The 25480-nt window shown below is 40.4% G+C and overlaps 2 protein-coding genes across 2 annotated transcripts in view; both read left to right on the plus strand.

Moving 5' to 3' along the window:
- The first annotated feature begins 3186 nt into the window (after window positions 1-3186).
- TNFRSF1B (TNF receptor superfamily member 1B) lies at window positions 3187-19170 on the plus strand. The gene is made up of 10 exons (XM_050909574.1): window positions 3187-3240; window positions 10561-10663; window positions 12782-12910; window positions 14077-14226; window positions 15116-15209; window positions 15294-15487; window positions 16258-16332; window positions 17298-17335; window positions 17803-18070; window positions 18645-19170. Exons 1-10 carry the CDS (start codon window positions 3187-3189, stop codon window positions 18941-18943), a joined length of 1404 nt encoding a protein of 467 aa, XP_050765531.1. The 3' UTR covers window positions 18944-19170.
- A 2363-nt stretch (window positions 19171-21533) lies between these two features.
- VPS13D (vacuolar protein sorting 13 homolog D) overlaps window positions 21534-25480 on the plus strand; it is a 107710-nt gene continuing 103763 nt past the window's right edge. Inside the window, 3 exon segments of the mRNA XM_050909520.1 lie at window positions 21534-21578; window positions 24188-24358; window positions 25279-25356. Coding sequence (XP_050765477.1) covers window positions 24262-24358; window positions 25279-25356 — 175 coding nt within the window. The 5' untranslated portion in view covers window positions 21534-21578; window positions 24188-24261.

Consider the following 25480-nt stretch of genomic DNA (forward strand, 5'->3'; position numbering starts at 1 on the left):
CTGAACATTTGCATATGGGATGAAGTACGGGTTTAGCCCAGTGTGCAATCTGCAAAAAGAGAAAAGAAGAAAATAAACTAGTTTTCTACAAAAACGAAGGACTGAAAAACAGGCACAGCAGTTATTTCCTATAACATTGTTAATATCTGCTTGTTTTATAATTGCTCATAATCATCAGGGTGACACTGATTTGCATACCTATTCTTTAAAAAAAATCTGTTTTGTGGTCAACTGGCTTGCTATTTCTCAGTCTTTCATGCTGCTTGTTTGATAACTGTAAATGTCATAGTGCTGACTATATTTTTGCACAGGACAATGGAAAATGAGCAAGATGACAAAGTGTGGCTTAATAGTCAAAAAAAGGAACCACAAAAACAATTACTTGCTCTGTAGTTTTACCCTGGCCAGAGTACTGTAATAACAGCTGTGCAACTTCAGCATCTTTTGTCTCAGAACACACAAAAGGAAGAGAAGGGCATAAAAAACACCTTCTTGGGCCAGACTAGTAGTATGAGCCCAACATTTTATCTCTGACAGTCGCAGTAAGAGATGTTATTTCGGAAGAACACATAAGCCTGGTTAATACCTGCTGTTTGCATTCCTCATAGTTGTGCAGCATCAGCTGTAATTGGATTAAGGATGCTAAAGAGTTTGTCCCAGCCTTTAGTATTCGTTCATATTGCCATTAATTTTTCTTCTCTCTTTTGAATTTCCTGGTACAATCTGCCTCCATAAGCACCTGTGGCAGCAGATTACACATAGTTACCACTCACTGTGTGAAGAAGTACTTTTACCACTTTTAAACTGACCTCTTATTTCAGTGAGTGCCACTAGTTCTTGTATTACAGAATTTAGTGCGATACTGAGTTGCTTTTACGATTCTTTATTGTATCGTCCTCAGCCTCCAAGCTGAGTTCCCATCTTTTTATATTTCTCATGTAAGTTAGATGCTCCACTGCCTTGGTCATTTTAGTTGACCTCTTCCGCATCTTCTCTAACTTCACTACATTCTTCTGGACATCTGGAGGCCAGAACCATGCACTGCACTGAAGAAGAGGGCTGAGCCCAGGTTTTAAATAGTGGCAAAATGATACTTTCTATTTTGTTCTCAATACCTCTCTAGATGATGCCCACCATTTTGTTTCCGTTTTTTGGCTGTCCCTGCACACTAAGCAGATGATTTCAGAGAACCATCAAGCATGACTCCAAGATCGCTTTTCTGAGTGATAGCTGCTAGATGTGAATTCAGCACCATGTACACCTGGTTTAGATTATTTTTCCCTAAATGTATTGCCTTGTGTTTATGTAGAAGCTCATTTGCCACCTTTTTCTGAGCTCCTTCTGGCTTTATTTGCCTTCTATACAGCATGTAACTACCTGGAGAAGTTTAGTATTGCCTTCACTGTGTGGGCGCTCTTTTGTCCAGATCATTGATGAAGATATTGAATAGAACTGGCCCCACCAATCCCCCCTGCTAACTGTTCTCAATCCTGAAAAATTACCATTATGCTGTGCTCTTTCCTTCCTGCCTTTTAAACAGCCATAACTTTTGTAGCCTGTATCCTTTTAGCAAATCCATAACGTTACCTTTCCTCCAATCCTGTGACAACTTTGTTTTTCCACCACCTTAGGTGTGGAACCTTATCAAAGGCTTTTTGAAAATCTCCATGTAGTAGGTCCACTGGATCTTGTTTATCCATTAAGCCTCACAATATAAGGGAAGGTATGTTATCAAGATTTTGTGATTGAAGAAATACAGCCAGAGAATTTCATACTTTCCTGGAACCACAGCCCCAGAGATGAAGTGGGAGAATCTCAGCATTACGGGATCTAGTCACTGACTTTCATCAGTGGATTATCTACCTGTAGTACATTTGAAAACTGGTTGTAATTTCAAGTGTTGTTAGTTCCAGTATTTACTTCTTGAGTTCCACTCTTCTCTGCAAGTCCAGAACATAAAATAATTTCTGAAAACAACTGCTGCCACTGTATATTTCAGTTCGTCTAGAGAGTCTTGCAAGAGAGGCAATTAGTGGATCCTTTCTGTGTATTTCTGTGTTTGTACTTGTTTTGTTTCATTCAGAAGATAAGCTGCTCCTAATGCTCAGATGGAAATTTCTTTTGGCCATCAGTAATTGCCATGTCAGCAGCAGTTATGTGAGGTGAAGAAGGAAACAGAATTAACATTTTTTGGTTTAAGTGCTTGTTGTGGAACAGAAGGTCAAGTCCCCAAGTGCTGACATAAAACAGCAATGCAAGGAAGAAGAAAAAACTGTGTAGGACAAATACTGGTCACCCTTTCCTCACTTCCAGTCAGGATAGTTCATTGTTTTCCAGTGCATACGCTTCATTCTAGAAAAATATAGGAACTTCTTTTTCATTTTAGAGAACACCAATTTGTGTATCCACAAACTGTGAATAACCACATTCACCTGGCTGTGATTGTTAAAGGATGTTCTGTAGTGACAGCTAATTGTGTATTTCAGCTCTGTATATAAATTAATCTTTTTTACTGGAACAGCTTTCTAGATGAATCATATGCATTGCAACCTGCTAGATGTATTATAGTTGGTTAGTTTAATAACGCTGGTAATCCTTGAATTAAAAATAACATGGATTTTAAGCCATAGCCACACTTTTCGTGTCTGGTATGTAAATGTTTCATTGTTGGTAATTTCAGTACGTGTATCAGTTGCAGAAAAAATATTTTTGCAAGAGAGCCATTCAAAACTTACAAAGCTATTAGTTGACTGGAGTTTTTCTCAAGAGCAGAGCAGGTCTGAATGTACATTAAGGTCGCTCTATACCATCCCGGTAGTCTGTAGGAGACGTGAGTGAACATCGTGCAGTGGTACGGTGGGTATTAAGGAATGCTAGAATGCTGCAAAAGGCAAGTTGATATTTTGGGGCTAACGGAGCATAAATACGACCGAAGAGACCCTTTACACATGCGGAGAGTCTCTTCCAAGATACTTGAAGTAACTTTTATGTCCGGCCAGCAGGCAACACCGCTGTCCGACCTGGCAAATCGCGCTCGGGCTGACATTTAACGCGGCTCCGCGATGCCGCCGGCCGTGGGGCGGTGCCCCCGCGCCGCCCCCCTGCCGGGGCCAGGCCGGTCCCGGGCGCTGCCGGGCGGCCGCCAGCTCCGCCCCGCGCCCGCCGGCGGCCTCACTCGGCGGCGGGATGGGGCCGCGCTGGGCGCTCCTCGCCGCGCTCCTCCACGCCGCGGGCGGCCGGGTGAGTGCGGGGCGGCGGGGAGCCCCTGCGGTGGCCTGGCGGGGGGGGGGGGGGGGCTGCCCGCCGCTCTGCGGTATCGAGCGGCTTTTGTGATCGTAATGGTTGCAAAGCGGGAGCGCGCCTGGTGTCATGCAAGGCGTAATGCAAGTGGGCATCGTCGTACCGTTATGCTCGCAGAGGTGTAACGCCAGTGGGCACCGTCTTACCGTTATGCTTGCAGAGGTGTAATGCAAGTGGGCATCGTTTTACTGTTACTCCTGCAGTCCCTTGAGTTATCTGTCTCCCTCTGCTTGTACTGAACTCGGTGTGATCTCTGCAGGAGCCTCAAGTCCCACTCTTAGACTTCTTTAAAGCTCATCCTGCTCCCTTTGGCTACGTCGTTGTTATTTCCTGGCTTCCCAAAGCAATGACTAATCGTTTTTCCTGGATTTTCATTAGAAATGGGTTGATTTTTCAGGCTCGTTTTGAGTATTTGCAACAACTGTGAGTATCCTGGCAAGTGCAGAGTGTAAATCTGTATGTATTTTACACCGTTGTTTAAACAGGAAGAGCTTGTTGTGCTCTGTTGGATCCCTAAAACTATTCCCTATTTACATAGAAAAGCCCTTTAATTTACATCTAAGACCTGATGTGCTGCAGCTGTGACTGTTCTCTTTTACATCCAGCTCTACCACTATTTGGCAACGAATGCTTTTAACTGTTTAAACCAAAGAGCTTGATGGGATCTATTTGACTTCGTGTGCATGCTTTACTGGTATATTGATAGCATTTTTCTATCTGATTTTAAAGTGTCCTGGATTGTGAAGATAAATATGGAAATGTTGCTGAGATGTCCAGGTCATTGCTTTTTCGTGGGATGTGTATGTTGTTTACATGTTTATTTAATCATATTAATTTAGCCTTGATAAGACAAAGGTTCAGTGAAACCAGGTGAGGATGTCGGAATGTATATTGAACCTGGAATTACACAATGATCTTTTAAGGAGTACTGGGTGCTATAGTGGGTTGATAATATATTAAATTAATTCTTTTAACTGCTTCTCACTCATTTTGAATGCAGCCCTGGTTTATAAGGTGACAGCATTTTGAACCTGATTTACTGAACACCTTGGAGTGGATAGGGTAGAGCAGGTAAAGAAGGGAGAGTCTCAGAATTGTAGCAGACCTTATCACCAAAATTTAAGCGTAAAGTTTTGTCATGCTTCTTGCTGAACAAATGGCTTTGATTCAAAAGGAATTAACTCTCCTCTCACCCTAAACATGACCTAAACATAATGATGGAAATCATGAAGGAAACTTTTGGCATCACTTTTTGCATTGTGACAAACCAAAGAAAAGTCCATATATAAATGAGAAAAAAAAAAACCACCAGTAGTTTCAGAAATACCACATCTGCTACAGAGCTGGAAAAAACCTGCCTGTTATATCAGTTTTAAAAAGTGATCAGTTAAAGAAAACTTATTTTATTTTTGAGGGAGAGAAACTGGCAAAGCAATAGTTCTTGAGTGACACTATTTCTTGGTTTTTCTCATTCAGCTGAAATTATCTGAAAGCTTCTAGCCTCAGTCCCTGTGTTACTCACAGGGACTGAACATTTTTGCCATTTTGAACAACTCTGTCACCAGATATTTTTAATAGAAACTTTCTCAATAGCCTCAAATCTAAATAATTGTCCTTTGCAAAGCAGCGCAGTGTGCTCTGCAGTGTAGTTGCTGATGTGTGCAGAGAAGATCATCCTCTGGATGCTGCTGAGTGGTTGTAGGGGAATGCTGCTGGTACATGGAAGGTGTGTTGATAACCACGCACATACTCTGAACTGCAAAAGGATGAGCATAAAGGAGATCTTGTGGAAAAATACTGAAATAAAACTGAGCAGACTGCTCAGATGTCCCTGCTTTTTTATGATTGGAGCTAGGAGGGCTGTGGGTGACCTGCAGCTTTGCTGTTGTACATATCCACACTTGTGGTTGTTGCATCAAAGTTCATGATGACTGCAAGTCTTAAGAGAGCATTGCAAAAGCCATCTGTGATACAAGCAACACCATCCCAAGAAAATAATTTGTTTCAAAATAATAGAAAAAGGCCAATTCTGGTATTTGGCCTAGATGGAATGGAGTTATCCCCTCTGGCAATGTCTTTGGCTGGTACACCTGGGGCATCTTGGGAAGGTTCTTCATCTGCCATCTTTACACGTAAGGCTCACATAGCTTCTCCGTTCCTGCTCTGCTCTCAATGTGAGGTATCACCCTGTCTCCCTTAGGTGCGTCTTCTAGGATGTTTCCACGTAAGGTCAAACCTAATGGGGCCAGTCTTGACTTGCTGATCCTTTCTTGGGAACTTGCTCATCACCTGCCCTTCTCTGACAAGTGATGAGGATACAGCCTGTCTTCCTGCCTCTCAGGCCTGCAATCTGTTATTCCTCTTGCTTTCACCCCTTATTTGCCTGAGTATCTTCACTTTCTACAGGGAAACTGTAGATTTTAAGGCTCATCAGCTTTGACAGTGCCTGTTGTTGTGTCAGATCTTGATTTAGTGGATAGTATCTTTTATTAGGGCAACCTTTGGGAAAACAGACCAACTTTCGGATACATAAGCCTAAAGTTTTGAAACAGAAGAGCTGATATTCCTGAAAATGTGTATGTTTTTCCAAATACATACATAATAAAATATTCTGTGTCTTTCTACAAACTTTGACTTGCTTCTATAATTTTTGCGTGTTGTGAATAGCTTCCATATTCTATGCAGCCTCCTGCCATCTCATTCTGGGAAAATGTTTTCATATTATGGTGGTGAGTGGCAATGAAGTAGAATCCCTAACAGTAAGCAAAAAGATAGTTTTCTCAGGGAGGGGGAACGTGGAGTTGTAAATCGTGTTTGTGTGTGGCTATGCAAGGACTCCTGCTTTACAGAAGTAAAATACAATATAGGATGGGAGAACAATTCACATAATGGACCCGTAATCTGAGAGAGATATTTGCAGGAAAGCAGCTTTAAAAGAAGCTTTATGATTTGAGTATAGTTGGTACAGCCTGATACAACTCCAGCTGATTTTGGTGACACTTGCTGTTATCTGATGACTCATCTTCAACAGAACTGTTTTTGTAAATGACCAGTTTAAATATTTTAAACAGAATTCTGTTTTTTCCTGTCTTCAGTAGGTTCGGTAGCTCAGCAAACAGTATCTCTTTACCTCAAGTCCTTTCCATAGCAACAGATTTTTACGTCAGAGTCCTTGGTGACTTCATTGTGGTTTCATATGCATAAAGAACATTATACGCCAGAGGTAGTTCCTGTTCAGACTCCTTTGTTTGACGGCTTAAGTTTGAAGAAGGCAACTGTATGAAAAGGACACCAATAAAAATGTAGACATGTGAATTAGGATTACAATATGTGCTTAAATATCTTTGTTTAAATGGCCTCCTTGAGTGAAAATGAATGTTATGTGAATGGATTAATATATATATATTCATCCATTATTTTAACGTGTTATTTCTATTATTGATGATACTTAAATTTAATTACATATAAAGTCCAAGAATATAGGAACAAGCTGTAAGGCAGGAATTAAAGGAAAATATGTTCATTATAATTAATCTTCAGCACATAGGGAAGCATTACATTGTGACGTGCTGTGAATAGATGAGACCTGGACTTCCTCACCAATAGGTAGAGCCAGGTTGGTGCATTGGATCAAGCCCTTCTCATTTGGAAGAAGTCTGAATCCAAATCTTGTTTTGTAGTCGATGACTCGGGCTCAGCTCTGGTACAGACATTAGGGTCTCACTTGTGGTTGACCTCTGTACGACTGTGTGGGAGGGGACAGCCCGCAGGCCCTTTCCCTTCACTAGTGCTGCTCCACACAGCACAGATGCAGCTGCAGGCCTGAAAATCATGAGGTACAGGCATGTTCTCTGCTAGTTTTATCTTCCAGTGGGTAGGATATAGGGACTCTTGGAAACAGTTGTGCTCGTGCATACGTATTTCGAAGAGTCTGTACTAACCTCTCGGTTGGTATGGAGACTGCTGTTAGCCCACTGCTCTCCGGTGACAAATTAGGTCACCTATCTACTGGATGTCTGTAGTGCAGATGGGAAGATGATTCAAACAATGCAGGGACTCTGGAGAGCCTTGAGTCATTGACTTTTTGCATGTAACTTCTTAGTTATTGCTTAACACACAGGCATTGCAAAAATCTCCCTAGTGAGTTGTGTAGTCAAAGGCATAGTTTACCCATTTCTGTGCCAAAATATATTGCGTAATTTGACTGATGTGCATAAAGCTAGACTAAATTTCATGTTTAATAATGTTTGTATCTCTGCTGCTAGATAGATGAGGCATTTTACTTCTACTGGTACCTGTCAAATCAAATGAATTCTTCCAAAGTCTTCATTTTGTCTGTATAAATATCTTAAAAGTCTGCTGCCATTAGACACTACTACCTAATCTGAGAAGTTCTAAGGCTATAGTGCAAAGATGCAGCGTCAGGTTAGTTTTCCTTCACACAATCTGCTAACAGAACATTGAATCACAGTAAAAGCAGAAGACAAAATAAGGACTTAGGAGAGATACAAACAGTAAAAAATGCAAAGATTGTGCAATAGAATCTGGCCCCTACGCATCAGTCTTTCAGTCCAAAGTAGCCAATGGATCTGGATGCCAGATACAAATATTGTACTGCCCAACTCAGACCTTAAAATTGGTGAGATGGCTAGAAAAAGTGAGGTCTTCTTTAGTAGCCAAGAAATCCAGGAGAGTTTTATACCTAGTAAGAGGCCTACACTTCCTCTGACAGAGTAGGAGATTTGACTGCTGGCCTTGACAGCTTTGATTAAACTAGTTTACATTGGAAGTAACTACTGAAATTAATGGCATCCTTCCAGTGCAAGCAAAGCTGAGCTCATGTGTGTATATAAATTGTATCTAAGTGAGTTAGAAGTCCCTTTTAGTTTCCCATAATGTTCTTTGAGGACAGTTGCGAAGAAATTGTCAATTGTATGTCACTGAGAGCCGCAGCGCATCAGATAAAATTTCAGGGAGATTGTATCAGACAGTAGAGATATCCTTTCAAGCACAACTTAAGAGACGTAGATGTGAACCCATCAACCAACAGGTTTTCCTGTGTCTTTAACTCGCAGGGCAGTATTTACAACAGACAATGCAGAGGATGAGATAAGAACATTTTTTGCCAGGAAGCCTCACCAGCAGGATAACTTGTGATGCGGTTTATTGTATTTCTTCCCTTTTTTTTTCTGTGTCTGCTCTTGCAGTGAAGTTTTACGTTTTAAAAAGACTCTCAAGTGCTTGTTTTAATGAAGTTAATCATAGTGACTACAAAAATGTGACGACAACACTTGATCTTTCTTCTTTTAATAAACAAAGTAACTTAAATGAAAAATATTTTTGATGAGAGCAGACCCCTTTTCTTCTCCTTCATGAGATTTTAGTGTCAGCTCACATTTGCAAATGGTATGGTTTATCATTGCCCATCCTATGAGGGTATAATACCAAGTCCAGCATTAACAGTTTCTTCAGTTTCCATCTTGATTGTTTCTTGTTGATCTGGCTGTGAGAGAATGGGGCTGGTATTGGTGAAACCCATCCCCAGTCTCCCTGATTTTGAGTCTTTAACTCAACTGACTGATCAGAAGAGATCTGAATTGTCCCGATGTCTGGTCAGTGTTACCATCTTTCACAGTGTTTTAAATAGGAGCAGTGAAACTTCTACTTAAATAGTTTGCCTGCCTTTTTTCTTTTCTCAAATGAATACTGAAACTCAAGAAGGCCTTTCTCTGCCTTCACATTCTCAGGAAAGGCTCTTTTTGACAGTGACCATTGAGTAGATGGGTGAAATCCGGTTTCTGATATACAGCTAGATAAGAGGTAAAATATTTCAACAAGCTGCATAAGAAAATGTTGGGTTTCCTTTAAGCAATTGTTAAGAGTGGGAAATGTTAGTCTACTTTGTCAGTAATGTGAAGACACAATAGGTAATCAACATGTTTTTTCAGTAAGGAGGAAGGATATTTTCATTACCGGCCTCCAAAGAGCTTGTTCCTGTTTTGATTTCTCTTTTTAACAATACTTTTAAAGTACTTCTCTAAATCTGTGTATATTGCACATGGAGCAATCTCTTCAGACTGCAGAAAACTGAGCAGTGTCACATACTTTCTGAACAGCATCTTTCTGATCTAGCAGGAAACTCCTACACTGGTACTACCTAACATTAGCCTTTTTCTTTTGAGTGAGTATATTTTTCCCTTTGAAAACTGATGGCAGGTCCTCAAATGTTTTGACACTTGTTCATTGAAGTCATTGAGCTGTGCTGATTGATGTGAGCTGAAAATTAGGTACACTGTATTTCATGACTGTTTCTTACACATTTGACCTGCCATATGAGGTAGGTTTAAGTCTTGTAGCCAGTTGCTCCTTTTCAGAAGCAGCAATGCAGTTTTTGGAGACATTGTTTTCAAAACATCAAGGCCTTTCTCATTCGGAAAGGAATCACAAAGTATCTAGAATGATAAAAACCTTTTTTCCTTTCCTTTGGTGAAACAGTTCTAATAGTACAGGTTCTTTGACTGAAGGGACGGGTTATCTTGCCTGGATATTGCATGGGTGTAAGTGAGGGCATAATGAACATAAGCGCAATAGAGAATTGAACTTAGTGTCCTGTGTCCTTTGGACCCACTGATGAAAACAGAAAGATTCCTTCAAGCATTGCAGTAGTGCTAGACCCACAGCTCCCTCTTCCAGCAGCTCGAGAGGCCTAAGGGAATTAAGAAGTAGCAAAGTCAATCTTTTAGTTTTCAGATAGAGCTCTAAATGTGTATAGGGATTAGACCTACTAAATAAGAAGGTATCATTTTTAACATAGCCGCTTTGCAAAATGCTTCTCCCCGCAAACCCACAGGTAAGAATTTAGGTTCACTGCATTTTGTCAAAGGTTGTTTGAATCATGGCAACTGAGAATAGGTACTTAGCCCTTTGGTTTAGGGGATGCAGTAGTGACCAGGTGTGATGCTAATCCCATAGTTCCATTGCATTCTTTTGACAGTAAAACCTGGAGAAATCACTTTGTTCATTGTGACAGATCTTTGAAAAACAGAGGAACCTCTAAATGGTCTCAAGTAGCTTATAAGCTGTGCATTCTCCTTCAGCTTTGTGGCATCTGCTGCTTTCTGTTTCATCAGGCCTACATCAGCGCCTTGGAAAGGAAGATGGTTATAATTGCACTGATCTTCAAGTGTTTGTCTCTCTTAAATCTCTACTTTAGGGTTGGAATGGACTTGTGACTCATGATTTTCCATTAATTTCTCCTAGGAATATTCATTGCCTTATACACCACAGTTTGCAAAATGCAAAGATCCCAGCACTGAATTCTATGAAGAAGGACTTAATAAATGTTGCAGCCAGTGCCCTCCAGGTAGGTTATAATTCAAACTATTACTTTACATAGCCAAATTCAGTCAATTTTCAGATAAGCATAGTACATTTTGATTATTTATACATCTGAAGAACATCAGATTTTTGCTGTTGTAATGCACTCTAGCTGGAAGACAATAAAATGCTGTGACTGTAAAAACATCTGCGAAAGAGGCACACTGTTCATCAGAATTGGAATTCTCTTACAAGGTTAACCTGGCGGGGGCTTATCAGGAGGTAGGCTGCTGAGCTTTGCATGGTGTTTTGATTGAAGTATTTTTAAGTGAACGCTGAGGGGGGAGCAACAGCTCACTGAGGGAATAACAAAAATTAGACAACACGTGTCAGACCCAAGCCCACTAATAACAAATATATTGTAAAACAAGGCATGAGGTAGAGCTTAGTTTCTGTACTTTGATAATATCACTTATATAAGGTGCTTTCCATTGGACAGGTTAATCTGTAATTGCTCATTAAGGGAGTTTTGTTGTCTTTTACTGTAAATCAGACACTGCAGACCACTATCAGAGGCTGGGTACAAGACTACAGAAACTGTCTGCTTTGAGGTGTCAAGTCTTACACTCCAGTGATAATGACTAGTGATCTTTTGTTAGCAAAAGTTGTTGGCTGCAGAAAGGTGGGTGTGTGGGTTTGGTTTTTTTGGGGGGTAGTAATGCCGTTTGCATATTTTAATAACAGAGTTTTTGCAACAAGTTGTCATTATATTATTACATTAGACACAGCAAAAAACTGCCTTTTTTTTTCTCATTACATGCTGAGCAAACAAAATTTGTCTCCATAAATGCTGAGTTCCTGTCAGAGAGATCCGGAAATTTAAGCAGGAAATCAATATATGCTGAAGCAGCCACAGTTGCTTGAATTAACCGAAAATGTCTAGATAGATCTGTCAAACTTCCTTTGTTAAAAACACAACGGATGAAAGATGATAATTCATAGGTAAAACCTTTTTCTGTTGTGGTATGTACTGTTCAGTCTATTTCTCCTTAATTTTAATTTTTCAGAATAACAAACTCTCAACAAGTTGTAGGAAGTCTAAAATCCTTTTTTTTGTTATTATGAATTGAATTTTTTTACTATAATTTATCAAAAATTGAAGCCTAATCATTAGCAGGATGTGGGAGGCAGAATTTTAAGCTTCAAGTAACTACATGGAAAAACAGTGTCTTTGGAAATAATTCCTATGGCTCACCTCCGGGGCCCCATCTTTTGGTGAACAGAGATTCTCCAAAGACTTTCAGTGTTACTCCTGCCTTCTGAGTATATTTTCCAGGATATTTCTGTACAGGATATGAGACATTGACTTTTATCTTCTTCCTCCTTTCAAGCAAGCGGGAAATGGCAACTGAGATGTTTTCCTTTCTCCAAAACAGATATGTTGGAGCTCATATTTCCTTATTCCCACCACTGCACTGAACTCTGTTGTTGGTGAGAAGCATTGGAGAAACTACCTTTGATAGCTTTTGATTTTGTCTGGAATGCCAGCAGCTTCAGAAACTCATTGCTTTGATCTGTTAGGGCTGGCTGACAATGTTAGGGCTGGCTGAAGAGGTGAAGCAAAAAGAGTGAGCTCATGTCCCTTCAGTAGTGACAAGTGGTGAAGTTCTAATTCAGGTCTGTTTGTGATAATACTTTATTATGCCTTCTTCACTTGCTGCCTGTAAAGGTAGTAAGGACCTCACCCAGACACATCATTCTAGCACGTGCCTGACTTTTGGCATGAAACACCATCCTGTGTTTCACCCCAAAACAGCTTCTATGAGGGTAAAAAGTTTGTTTTATGTACTGTGGTAGCTGCATCTAAGTATATGCTGAGGGGTTTTGCTCAGGATTGAGGCCACCTTGTTTTGAACATGGCTGGAATTCACTGAACTGAGTGTAGGAGAAGGGGTCAAACATGAGTAACATAAAAGAAATCAGAGTTTCCCTGTATATACATGCAGCCCTCCTTTAAATCAATACTTGCTTGGTATACATTACCAATCTGATTGTGGCAGTGAAGGGAAGGGGTTTCTACAGCTAAGAATGAAACTTACCTTAAACAATTCCTACTGATCTTTTCCAATGAGATGCTTTCTCTGTTTTGTTTTGTTTTTAATAGGCCAGTATAAGACAGAGAGCTGCAGTCACGCTGCGGACACGAAGTGCAGTCCCTGTAGACCTAACACGTATACGGCAATCTGGAATCGGTCTCCTCAGTGCTTTGCCTGCTCACCACCCTGCAGGAAAGGTAGGCTTGAATTATTGAAGAGGCATTTGTGACTTTATCAGCCTGCTCAAAGAGTGGGCTTGGTTTAACCTAGTCTTTTCTCCTAAGAAAACTAGGAGGTTTTGTCTATCACCTGTATAGTCCCATTCTCATGCTTTTGGTACTCATAAGATTTGGGGAAAAGAATCGGGGAAAAGAATCAGGGAAAAGTCTTGCAGGGGGCCCTCCCTCTTTTTCTTTCTAAGTCCTAAGAATGTGACACCAATCTTATATTCTTGGAAACTAAGGCATTGCATCACTAAAATAGATCCAGATGTCATCAGCAGAATAACTTCCTGCTTATGCGCTCCACCCAAGGGAGCTTAAGACTTGACTTGCAGAGCGGTAAATGGATAATTACATTTCCAGCATCCAGTCATTTCTCGGTTTGTCTGCTGAACTGACAGCAGCAAACACCAGTTGTGATATTCCTATATTATTTTTATTTCTTTTACAAAGCAGCATAGTCACTGAGAGCATGCTGGTTCAGTTCATTAAAGCAGCTTAACAGTATATAAGGTAGTACGTTGTACCAAGATCTGTACATTGGTCTAATAGATCACATGCATTAACAAATTCAGTCATACTGTTGCCCATCATTTCTAATGCAACCCGGTGTAGAAAATTATCTACTTGACTCACTGCCAAGTAAGTTTTAAGGATACAGTCTAAGTTGTTCAAAGGACCTTTGGTCTCATCTAAATAGATAATCCTACAAAGCTGGTTAATTACAGTATCAAAATGTCTGTAGTAAGGTCTCCAATCACTTTAAACACAGTTGCATGATCTCCATAGACTACAAATCTTAGTATGGCCCCCAGATACTGCAGTGATGAACACAGGTAACACAAATGTGCATATTTATGGTTATGAGACAATATAATGCAACTGCAGGTACAGAGTTTCAAGTGTGCATTCTACAGATGCAAATTTATCCTTTCCTGGAGAGAGAGAGAGGAAACTCTTCCAAAAATGTAGATGTTGGGCCATATAACGTATTTGTTTTATGATGGTATACTAGCCAGAAGCTGCAAAATTGTCTTCAAGTTGTGGTATGTGAACATCACCTCATATTCACTTGAAACATTGCAGGCTATGGTTTTAAATGTTGCTAATGACATCTTGCTTTATTTTTGTTTTAAAAACAGGATTTGTGCAGAATCAAACATGCACTAAGTCACAGGACAGAATCTGTAGCTGCCCACCCAATGAGTACTGCATTTCGAAAATATATGACTACTGCAAAATATGTAAAGTGCATAAAAAGTGTGGAAAAGGTTATCGAGTTTCCAGAAGAGGTAATTTAATTCTGAACATTCTACACACAAAATAGTTTTACTGTATGAAGAGGGTTATTTTTTGCATTAATAGTCTATAAATATTTCTGAATCTGCCTCTAACTCAGTGAATTACAGGAATGTGGTCCTTTAATTCCCTACAGTTATGCATTCTTTTTAGTGCAAGCATTATCTTAGCAAGTAGGCAGTAACTAGAGCAAAAGCATTCTCAAGAGGCATATCCAAAAGGACAACATGTTGCAATCTGTTACTACCATATATCATAAAGTTCCTCAATCCAACTTAATCTTCCTTTGTTTTGCTGTACTGTGCAATTTATTCTATACAAGTGACTCAGATTCAAGACCACTTAATTCCTCCTTAAATCCTTGAAACAGGGCTTCACGTTGAATTTTGGTTACAGTAAATAACGATGACTCTATTCTGTCCTGCAGAATTAATCTGGTTTTATTAGATAATGAAATTCACTACTCTAATAATGTAGCTGTCTCAAGATGATAAATAATATTCAAAGAGGTGGAACACTGAATATTTTTAAGAAATTAAGAATCATTTGAAAAGATACAGAGCTCCCGACAGAATGGAATAGGTGGTCAGTCTGTAAGGGACTAGTGAAAAAGCTCAACTTTGTCTGCAGTACCACGTTTTAACCTTTTGGTGGGTTTCTGCAGTCTTTGAAAAAGACTATTAAGGGCACCAAACTAACAGCCAATTAATCTTCTGATTTGTGTTTGGGTTGGGTGTTTCAAATGAATCTCTTCTGTGACAGTTAAAGACTGTATTTTGTGTACTGCCTTTATATCACTTCCAGGATCTGTACCGCAGACCTTGATTATTCACTCTTGTTTCTCACTAGATGACTAACTGGAGTTTTTCTATTTGTTTAAAGGGACAGAGAGCACAGATACAGAATGTAAACCTTGTCCTCCTGGCACTTTTTCACATGAGGAATCTTACGATACCAGCTGTATACCACATACAGTGTAAGCCAGTGTTTCTGCCTAATAGCAACCTTAACTGTGCACAGGGTTGCTTTCTTTCCTAACTTCTCTTCTTGTTTCTTGCAGTTGTAAATCAGTGGCTGTTCCTGGAAACAGCATGAATGACACTGTTTGCAGCGACTCCGGAACAGCAGTTGCCACAGTTCTACCTCACACTATTATGAACGTGCTCCTGACCCAAAGCTCAGCTTCCAACAAACCTGAAATAATAACTCGACCTGTCATTTTAAACTCTGTACCTGACATGTCTCACATCATCGGTGAGCTATTCGCTCATTTAAAGTCACTTTTGTCTGGCTAGGAAGCAAGTTTATATTTAGTTCTGAGTTTCTTTCCAAGACCGATTACCTGTACCCAAACAGAACCTCAGAAGAGCTGAATTAATTCAATATGACACTGCTTGTAGTGAGTTGCGTAATATTTACCTGTGCATCTGCGCTACCCCAGTGCATTCTACAGTCCTTGTACTTCTGGAAATGTTTCTAAAAAGCCCCAAACTAGATTATACAAGGCATTTCCTGAGAATTGCTACTATGAATGAGCTGGTAGAAACCAGCTTAGATTCTGGACTGAGGCAAACTTGACTTCATAAACCTCCTGGTGAGAGGTCTTTGGAGACTTCTGGCAGCCTTTCCCGAGACAGGAAGTCCTGATAGCATTCACAAGTGTGGATGTATTCCCTCCTGTTCACAACCTATCCAGAAGGCATATATGTTTAGGAGCATTCTGGGCTGCCTGGGCTTGTATTTCACAAACTGTTGCTAGCCTAGAGAGATGTCTTTTGTGACTGAGGCCAAAAGTCTGTCCTCGCTTTTCAGGACAGGAAAATTCAATTTTATGAAGTGGTGGAGACTGAAATGAGACCTTGGTATCCAACAATAGAGGCATCAAATGTGAATGTCAGACACACTTGATACTTGTAAATTTAGCTTTTGTAGCCATGGACAGAAACTACAAAACTACCTCTTTCTAATTAGATCCTTTGTCAGATCAACCTGCTAAATAATTTATCTTTTTTATTTATTTTCAGGATCAGTAGCAGGACCATTGTTATTGGTCCTGATAATCACTATTTTGGGGTATTGCTTAGTCTCCAAAAAAAAAGGTAAGATTCATGAAGTGAAAACAAGCAGATTGTAAATATTAGAAGAGCGTCACCTTATTTCCTACATTTGAGCCTAGTGGTTGACTGCCGTTAGTGTCTTAGAAGATGCTAGCTCTCTTTGAAGGTTTTCTCATGGCTGGATATGGATGAAGTATCACTAACGTGGAGATTCTTTGGTGTCTAATAATGTATGAGGTTTTTTTTTTTCTCAAGGGGACAAGGTGATGATTTACAGGTTTCTGCATCACTAGCTGGCAACCTATATCTTCATGAAACCCTGAGGAGCTTTTGACACCATTCCTCTGTTACATTGGGGTGAAATTGGCAAAAAGGTTCAAAGGTCAATAGAAGAGAGACTAAGAGAAAACTCGTGCAAATCAGCTTGATCACATAAGCTTTGCGGCTACAGAAAAATAGAATTAAAAAAAACCTCCAGGAATTCCATATGTATTTAGAATAAGAGTATCTTTATTAAATCACATGGGGTGAAAGTAATCTCAGTACAGGGATACAGTGAGGCAAACGTCCCATTCAAATTTCTCTTGTTCCTCAGACCTTAGGTAATTGTCTAAACGTACAACATCCTAGTGGAACTGGACAACTGTAGAACAGTTGTGCTCCTACTGGAGCTTGTTAAATATTTTGTACTTCATCATTCAAATATTAGACATCATCAAAGGTTATCATTAAACAGTCATGACTGTAGTTTATTGTCATCAGTACCTTTTCTCACTGAAGCTAAACGAGAAAAATTATTTTTCTAGTCCTCTTTGCTTGCTGGCTAAATTTAAGTCACCTTACAAAATTAATACAATATAGCTTTCAACATTTTCAAACAGCGTGTAATAAATGTACATTTGGAGTTTATTCCAGGAGCAGAGGATATCACTCAGACTAGTTAAGAGAGCAGCTTTTGCAACTGAAACAAATTTGGGTGCTAATGAACTGTCTTTCCTCACTTGCAGCCCTTGTATACTCTCCACCGACTACAGAAGCAGATTCGGTGAGTGTCACTCCTTTCTCTCCATTTTTTCCATTTCTTTAAAAGTTATATAGAAATCATGCAGTCTTATCTAATTACAAGTAGAAGAAAACTGCACAGCAGAAAGACAACTGGAGTGAGAATGGGGTGGTTTGGTCCCCGAGCTAGAGTATAAGATGTACCTTGCATAACCCACATAAACCATCCTCGCTTTATGTTAGGCTATATTAGCAATAAAACACAGGTGTCGTTCAGAAGACCAGATTTTAGAGCCTTTGTTCCCTAGGTAATTGGTGAAGTACTTTAGGTGCCTTCAGGAGACAGGTTCATTTTGTTGAACGCCTAATGAGCTGATATGAATTTTACTTAGTCATCACTATGCAAATCACTTTTATCAGTGGTTTCTTTAGCTGCCTAAGTACTGACCAGTTCTTTGTTAGTGTTTTTTAAAAAGATTAATGTTTTGCATTTCTCTGCAAATATTCCAGCCTTTTTCCCCTACAGAAAAGCAGTGCGACAAAAAAGTAAGAAATACAGGATCGCAAAACTCCAGCAGTTCTGAACAGGAGGAACAGCATCTCTTGGAAACTTCTGGGTCCAGCAGTAGCTCCCTGAATAATCCAACTGGATCAGCAAGAGTCAGTGTAGTCAGTAACAAGAACAATGAAAAGAAAGAAACAGAAGAATTTCAGCAACATGCGGCTGCAGAAGGTTGTAAGCTTCACAGTGGAGACAGACACAACTCGGCGAGTTCAGGTAAGAATGTATCAGAATGATCCAGAACCTCTTGAAATTTGATTATCAATTACGACTCTTTAGCAGAAGTTTAAATGGCAGGATAAAAAAATCGGACTCATGTTCAGCAGAGGGAGTATTTAGTAACTTTTGAAAAGAAAAAGCCATTGTCTTAACTTGTCAGTCTGAGACAGTAAAGAGAGTGTCCTCAACGGAGAAAAAGTTATTTGCGGACTAGGGGATCAGTGTGATGGCAGGCACTTATGTGTGAGTGGGAGAAAGAGCCAAAGGGAGCAGTAAGAAAAGAACATTGTCAAAAACATCTGAAATGGCAACAGATGAGTAGGGAGTTGGCTGTGATCCAGGGCTCTCTATTAATTTTTATGGCTCTTTTATTTCTGGGATGATGTGAATTTTATGGTACCAAAAAACCCGCTAAAATGTTACAGAACCAACTCCACCAGCTTGCCTAAATTAAGTGAAGCAAGAAGATATTTAGCGTCTATTGTAAGTCAAAGAACTGGATAAAGAATCCAACCATCCTGTTCTGGGGTTCATTCTTCCTTGTTTAATGTGTTTTCTGTTTATTTGACAGAACATTCTGGTAACGGAGGAACGCAGGTGAACGTGACTTGTATTGTTAAAGTATGTAGTCCAGACTGCAGTTCCCAGTTCCCAGAACAGACTAGTTCAACTAGCATGGATTACGGAAACGGTCCCTATTATTCCCCAACAGGGGAAGAAATTCCCCTTTCAAAAGAAGAAAACCCCTTGAAAAAAGAAACTGAAATTCAGATCTCAGTGGAAAATGAGGACAATTTACTTCAAGACTTACTTCCAGAAGAAAAGAAGTTTCCTCTGGGTATTCAAGATGCGGGGATGAAAACCAGTTAAAGAAAATTACAGACGTATATTGATTGATGGATAAAATTAATCAAACAACCCCTTATCTTCTAAAATAAACGTTATGTTAAATGTAGCATTCCTACAGAGACTTGAAATTTCAGATGAATATAGACACTGATGGTTTTGACTTTTTTAGTCTGTTTTGTCAGCTTTGAGAGTCAAAGGATGATCTTTGCAGTTTAAAAAAATTTGAATGCTTTTTCTTTTAAACTGAATGGCCAACTCTTCCCTTTCTTCTGTGATACCCTAGAGAGACCTTTACCAGATTTGAAAAGGAACATTTTTCTAACTTTATGCCATCGATTTTTCTGCTGAGACTTCTTGTGATGATAATTTGGGTTCAGGTATGCCACCTGTCAAGAGCATGGCTGTGACCAGCACTTCTAAGAGACTGGAGTTAAATTATCATTCATTCAATGCTAACGAATTATCCATTTCATTTTAATTTTAAAACTATTGCATTCAATTTCCTATCCCATATCTTCATGGATATACCCTCATCCTCCTGGATATTTCTTTTATTATTACAGTTTGCTTTTGCTCATTATTGGATCAAACTCCTCAAATCAACCTTAAGTATATCAAGGAGTGAAATCTTTTACAGGAGCTTTTTTTACTAGATTACAACTATTATGTCTAAACAATAGCATTTCATTAGCTGTACATAGTTCATTTTATTTTAGAAAAGAAAATCTAGAGTAAATAGTTGTTATCTTGGAGTAGGAAGTAAGTTCCTTTTATTGACAGCTCTAAAGTTTCTCATCTTTGTGTCCTGGCTGATTTAATATGGTTCCCTGATTGATTCTGACCTCATTTTTGAGGTTAACCATAAACCCAAAATATTTTTCCCTGTGTTCCAGTGAATATTAGAGAAGATCCATGTAAGTATGTATGCCAGATAGCTCACGCCCATTGACCTCAGGAAAAGGACTCTGTCTTGATGATTGCATAGCATAATCTGTCAACAGTGGAATTGACTCAGACTTCAGAACCAGAAAATCCTGTTCTGCTTCACTCCTTGCTTGATGCTGAAGATCCAACCACCTCTTACAGAAAATTAGTAGAGGCTCTCCTTGAATCAAGTGGGAGTGTTTTGGTTTTGGAAGTCGATTTTTAGGATCCCATTTCCCATAATTATATTTTACGTATGTGACTTAACTGACAATTGTGGCGTCTGTATTCAACCAGACTATGCAATACAGTGTCTGAAGTACATTCGAATGAAGTCATACAGTAGGCATAACTTTTTTCTTTTATGCCATAAAAACATACTGTTGGACTAGATGATCACTGTATTTCCCTCCCAACTGAACTATTCTATTCTACCTCAAGAGAAGCTAAATGCAGTAGTTATTTCTGAGGCCTTAAAGTGAAAAAGGGTATTTTGGAATAGCATTTATTCTACAACTACAGATGAGATACAGATTTTAAAAATACAAATTTTAAACTTCCACAAAAGCTGAGATTTACTAACATTATTTCTGGAACTGAGAACTGGCAAACAGGTCTTTAATTCTACTATGAAGAAACCTTTTACAACTGTGTATTAAATTTGTACTTGAACGTAATTTTCAGAAAAGACTTTGAAAATGGGCACACTGAAACTGTTACAAAACTGAAGGATTTAGGCAATAAAAGAACCTAATTTTATACAGCGCTTTGAACCTCTTGCACTGTACTGGGCATTTTCATGTCTTGTTCGTCAGCTCCCAGTATTGGGACCACACTGAAGAAGCAGTGGAAGACTTTTGAAGTTTTAAAAACGTTGAAAAGGAGGATTCCATTATGGCAGTTAATTACTGGGTTTTCAAATTGTGGAGCTGTGTGACAGAAGGAAAATCCAAGTTTTATGTTGAAGTAGGAAAAATGTGCTTGCATTTGCTTATAAAAAGTAAAAAAAAAAGCCAGCATTTTTATAATTACATCTATCTTCAAGTTTCCTGACCTCTTCATTAAACAAAATTCTCATTTCTAGAACGGGTTCTTTAATTCCATAGGTTAAGCTGCTGCTTTCCAAACAATTTTATTTCCTATTGTTACTGCCTAATTACAAGAGGACCGATCCACTGCAGCCTGTGCACAGGCACTATGCTCCACAAACACCGTTCTTTCACTTCAGCGTCAACGAAGCCATCATCTTGACCTCCAGTCCGGGCAAATGGACCTTTGACGCTTTTAAGAGCCAAAAGACTTTGTTTACTGCCATTTACTTGACACGACAGCGGCTGTGAGGGGCCCCTCGTGAGGATCCCAGCCCGACACAACCTTCTGGCCAGGGCTCCCGGGCGGGCCCTGCCGTGCCGAGCTGCAGGCAGGCAGGCAGGCACGCGAGGGCGGCCCGCCCTCCCGCTGGCGGGACGTTCGCGTCCCCGGGCTCCGAGGCCGGCGCGGGGCCGCGCTCCCCGGGCGCCCCTACCGGCGGCGCGGCGCCGAGCGAGAGCGGCCCCTGCCGCCCCGCCGCAGGCCGGCCCGGCTCCGCCTCAAAGAGGCGGGGGAGGCGCACAATCGATAGCGCGGCGCTCCCTTACCCAGGCGTCCCCCCGTCGGTTGGCTCGGGATCGATTGGCGTGCGGCCCGCCGTCCCGGCGCACCATCGAGGAGGCGGCCGCCACCGGGAGCCCAGGTGGGTACCGGCGGGCTGGGGGCGCGGGGCGGCGCCGCCACACGGCGGCCCCGGGCCTGGCTGTCGTTTCCTCCTGCGTCAGCCTGCGCTGCGAACTCGACCGCGGCTGCATGGCGCGGCCCTGGCCCTGAGGGGCCCCTCCCTGCCTCACGCCCCTCGCACGGCTCCGCCCCGCCGTCCCGGCCCCGCGGGGGGGGTCGAGGGGCAGCCGCGCAGTCCCTTGTCCCTACGCCTCGGGGCCGGGGCCGCGGAGGGGAGCGCTGCCGCTCCGCCGGGGTTCTGTGTGGCGCCTCCGCCCTCAGCCGCGCGGCCGGGCCTCGAGGGTGCTCCTCAGGCGCCCTCGCCGCGTGGCGCAGGCTGTTTGCCCCCGGCCTCTCCGTGGCTTCCTCAGGGCTCTCTCCGGCCGCCTCTGGGCAAGGTGACCTTTCGCTTCGTCTCCGACACGCGTTGCGTGCCAACAGGTCTCTCTTGCCTATCTCCTCCTCCCCACGGTGTGTTTGCTTGCGTGGAGAGAGAGGAGGGAGAGTGTCCTGAAAGCTCCTCCCCGCCCTTTTTTTGTGTGACTGGCCGCTGAGTAAAATGTCCCCCTCCACCTTCCACTGACAGGCAGCAGCATCCCAGCTCGCTTCCCTCCTTGCCGCGCAGCCTTTGAGCTGCCCCACCCCGGCCCCGTTCTTTCAGGGCCTGTCTCGTCCTCCCTGTTGGAAAAATTGCATCTTTTTCCAGAAAAAATGAGGCAGCTTTGAGCAAGGTCCTGGTTTGGACCTGTTCCTTTTTTACTATGTGTGTTAAGGAAATAAGAACACTGTCATAGAAAATAAGTGTTTTGTTTTTCTTCCCAGTGGCACAGCAGTGGACTAGAAAGTTAAAAATGTAAAAGCCTTAAAACACTTGAAAGATTTCTAGATTATGTGCCACAAGTTTAGGTTAAGGAGATGATTTACTTTATTTACAGTTCTTACGATGACTTCAGGTGTGGAATTGTTCATGCACTGGAGGTTTTCAGTCACTGGGATGCTAACCTGTTCTGTGCTACTGAATGTTTCTTCAAGATCTTTCCTCTGATTTGGCTCCTAACACCTGTACATTTCTTTTTTTGTTTACTTATTTTTTTAAGGGTAATGCGCAAGGATTACTATATTTGCTTTTGTTGAACTTCAGCTTTCTTGTGCATTTTACTAGAATAAAAACCTATAATGTGGTGGCCCTATGTGTGCGAATGTTTGGTCTTTACTGTGTGGAATAATACTATTGTTTTTGAAAAATGTTGAGAAATTTTACAAAGATAAAAATGTTAATCGTGTTTAACATGAAGATATGCTTTATTCGAATGTAACTTCCCTATGTTATTTATGATGTTTGTGTTTCATTCTGCATGACAGCATAGTTTCACTTTTCAGCCTTTAGAAAAAGCCTTTCATTATTTGATTAATTCTGGTTATTTTATTTAACTGTGTTAGTTAAATGTTTTCAGTGGCTTTTTTTTTAAACAAACAAAGGCTTAAATGTGGGTGCCTAAAATCAAGCAAACCTCATTATGGGAAAACCCTGAATCTTAATATAAAATTTAAAATGTAACTCTTGAAGTCATCGTTTTTGTTGTTTTCTTCTATTGTCAGATGTAAATAAGTCTGACATATCTTGCTTTTCTGCTCTGTGGAACTCAATCTTACGTACACTGGTTTAGGGAGGTATGTGGAGTTGGGAGACTTTGCTAAACACAGAACTGATGCATTTACTGCACTCTAACCTCAAGATATGGCCTGCATGCTTTTTTCCTTACTGTAATAACATGCTTGATCCTGCCCTTGCAGAAGCTAATAGTAGTTTTGCAATTCACTAGTTAAAAACTTGAACAGGGACTTAGGGGTTTTAATGGTCTGATTACCACATAAGTTGAAACAGAGATGATTGGAGAGGAGTATGAAGGGAAATGTTTACATGTGTGTCCAGTGTTGCTTCTCTAATGTAGCTTTTTTCCCCTCCTTGATGCAGTAATCTATGCCATCACTTTGAAAACCTGTTAGAGTGACTGTTGATGAGCTATTTATGGGACTTGTATCTGATTACTTCCCACACATACGCTCTTCCCAAAAAAGGGGTTTGGGTAGGGTGAGTTGTTTCACAGATGTCATAAGAATTCTACAAAAATACAGTTGAAGGCTCTGGGCTGCTACTTTAGACCAGGCTTCCAAAACCAGAATGCTGGCAACTTGAAGAAAATACTGGCAGCAGAAGTCGAGGAGGCCAGTGCAAAACTGCTTCAGATCAACGTGGAGTTTTAGTCTTCCATTTTCTGGAAGAGGATTGTAGATTGGCCTTATTGATTATTGCAACAAAATGAGGTGTTTTGATGAGAAAAAAAAGGATGGAAAGATGAACTTAATTTGCAAATGGGAGTGGTCTGTAATCATCAAAGCTCTATATGAAACTCTGATTTGAGACTTAAAGGGCATAGCATAAAACATTTTTTTTAAAGTAGAAATCGAGCTTAGTGTTTTTACTGCTTTTTAGATTGATTACAGTAAGAATTACAGTGATAGCAGTATGTCAGCTCTGCTGAAAGTGTGTATTTCAGACAATCATTTTCTTCATGTTTTTTCTTTCAGAGTGAGACTATAATTATGGAACAGAAATCCAGAAAATGACAGAAAAACATTAGTTGCCCTCTTCTAGGACAGTCATGTTGGAAGGATTGGTAGCCTGGGTCCTCAACACCTATTTGGGCAAATATGTCAATAACCTGAACACAGACCAACTTTCGGTCGCTCTTCTAAAGGGTGAGGCTTTGTGGTATTTTCTGTAGTGTTTTCATACTGTGATTTAAAAAAAAAAAAAAGTTTTATTTTTTTGTAATAACTGGAAGGTGGAATAGAAACAATCACTTAATATTGTGTTTAATGTTGGTATAAACCCTTCTAATATAGAGTTTTGTGCTAGCACTTTACAGTGAATAGTAAATTCTCTTGTGTTCCTATCTTTGCTTTGTGTCAACACTGTTAAACCAATTTATATGAAACTTTCAAAAGTATGCTTAGCATATCTTATCAGCATGTTTAATTTATGTAATATTTGAATGTCATTTTTCTTAATACTGTTCAGTAGCTTTCCTGTTGAGGGACTGTGGCAGGAAGTATTCTGAAGTCTTTACCTCTTACGTTTTGGTGCTAGTAGTTGCTCCCCTGTAATTAAGAGTTGTTGTTGATGTCATGTTATGTCATGTTACGTTCACGAGTCTTGTACTTTCACAGAGTCCTCAAATCAATGCTTTCTAATTTACCTGTTGCTGCTGGTATCTGCTGTTTCTGGAGAGAGTATTTTATAACACTTCAAAGCTTTTCTGTGCGTGCTTTTTGTAATATTGAGAAAATACTTGAAGTATCTCTTTTGAAAAGACAATGAGGAGAAGCTTTCTCCTTGGTTACAATAAAGTTCAGATCTAAAACCTTGCAGAAGATTGCTTCTAGATGACCTCATCAAATAGCCTGAGCACATGGCATTGGAAAATTAACAAGTATATTAAATAACCATTGCAATTGTAACACAATGTGAAGTGGTAGGTTGGCTGTTCTCATGAAATCCTATTTGATTTCTTTTCTTTAAAATACAGTGCTAGTCATTTTAGGCTTATAATGTTCAAGTTGGCATTCTTTAACATAATTTTGTTTAGCAGGCTTGTCTTTTTTTCTGCTTTGTATAGGTGCTGTTGAATTGGAAAATTTGCCACTAAAGAAAGATGCCTTGAAGGAACTGGAATTACCATTTGAAGTAAAGGCAGGTTTGTATTTTGCTTGTGTGTGCAGGACAAATATTTATAAACAGGAAGTACTGCATATTTTAGAAGAACCTTTACCTGTGAGTCAGACGCTTGAACAAATGAGGTAATCTGTTTTCAGGTAATC

Source organism: Gymnogyps californianus, chromosome 21 (assembly GCF_018139145.2).
Source record: "Gymnogyps californianus isolate 813 chromosome 21, ASM1813914v2, whole genome shotgun sequence".
Lineage (NCBI taxonomy): Eukaryota > Metazoa > Chordata > Aves > Accipitriformes > Cathartidae > Gymnogyps > Gymnogyps californianus.

Bases quoted from the DNA above. Each gene is read 5' to 3' on its own strand.
- TNFRSF1B (XM_050909574.1), top strand. From the start codon at position 3,187: ATGGGGCCGCGCTGGGCGCTCCTCGCCGCGCTCCTCCACGCCGCGGGC. The intron at 3,241-10,560 runs GTGAGTGCGGGG...AATTTCTCCTAG, and splicing joins TCCACGCCGCGGGCGGCCGG to GAATATTCATTGCCTTATAC. The intron at 14,227-15,115 runs GTAATTTAATTC...ATTTGTTTAAAG, and splicing joins TTATCGAGTTTCCAGAAGAG to GGACAGAGAGCACAGATACA.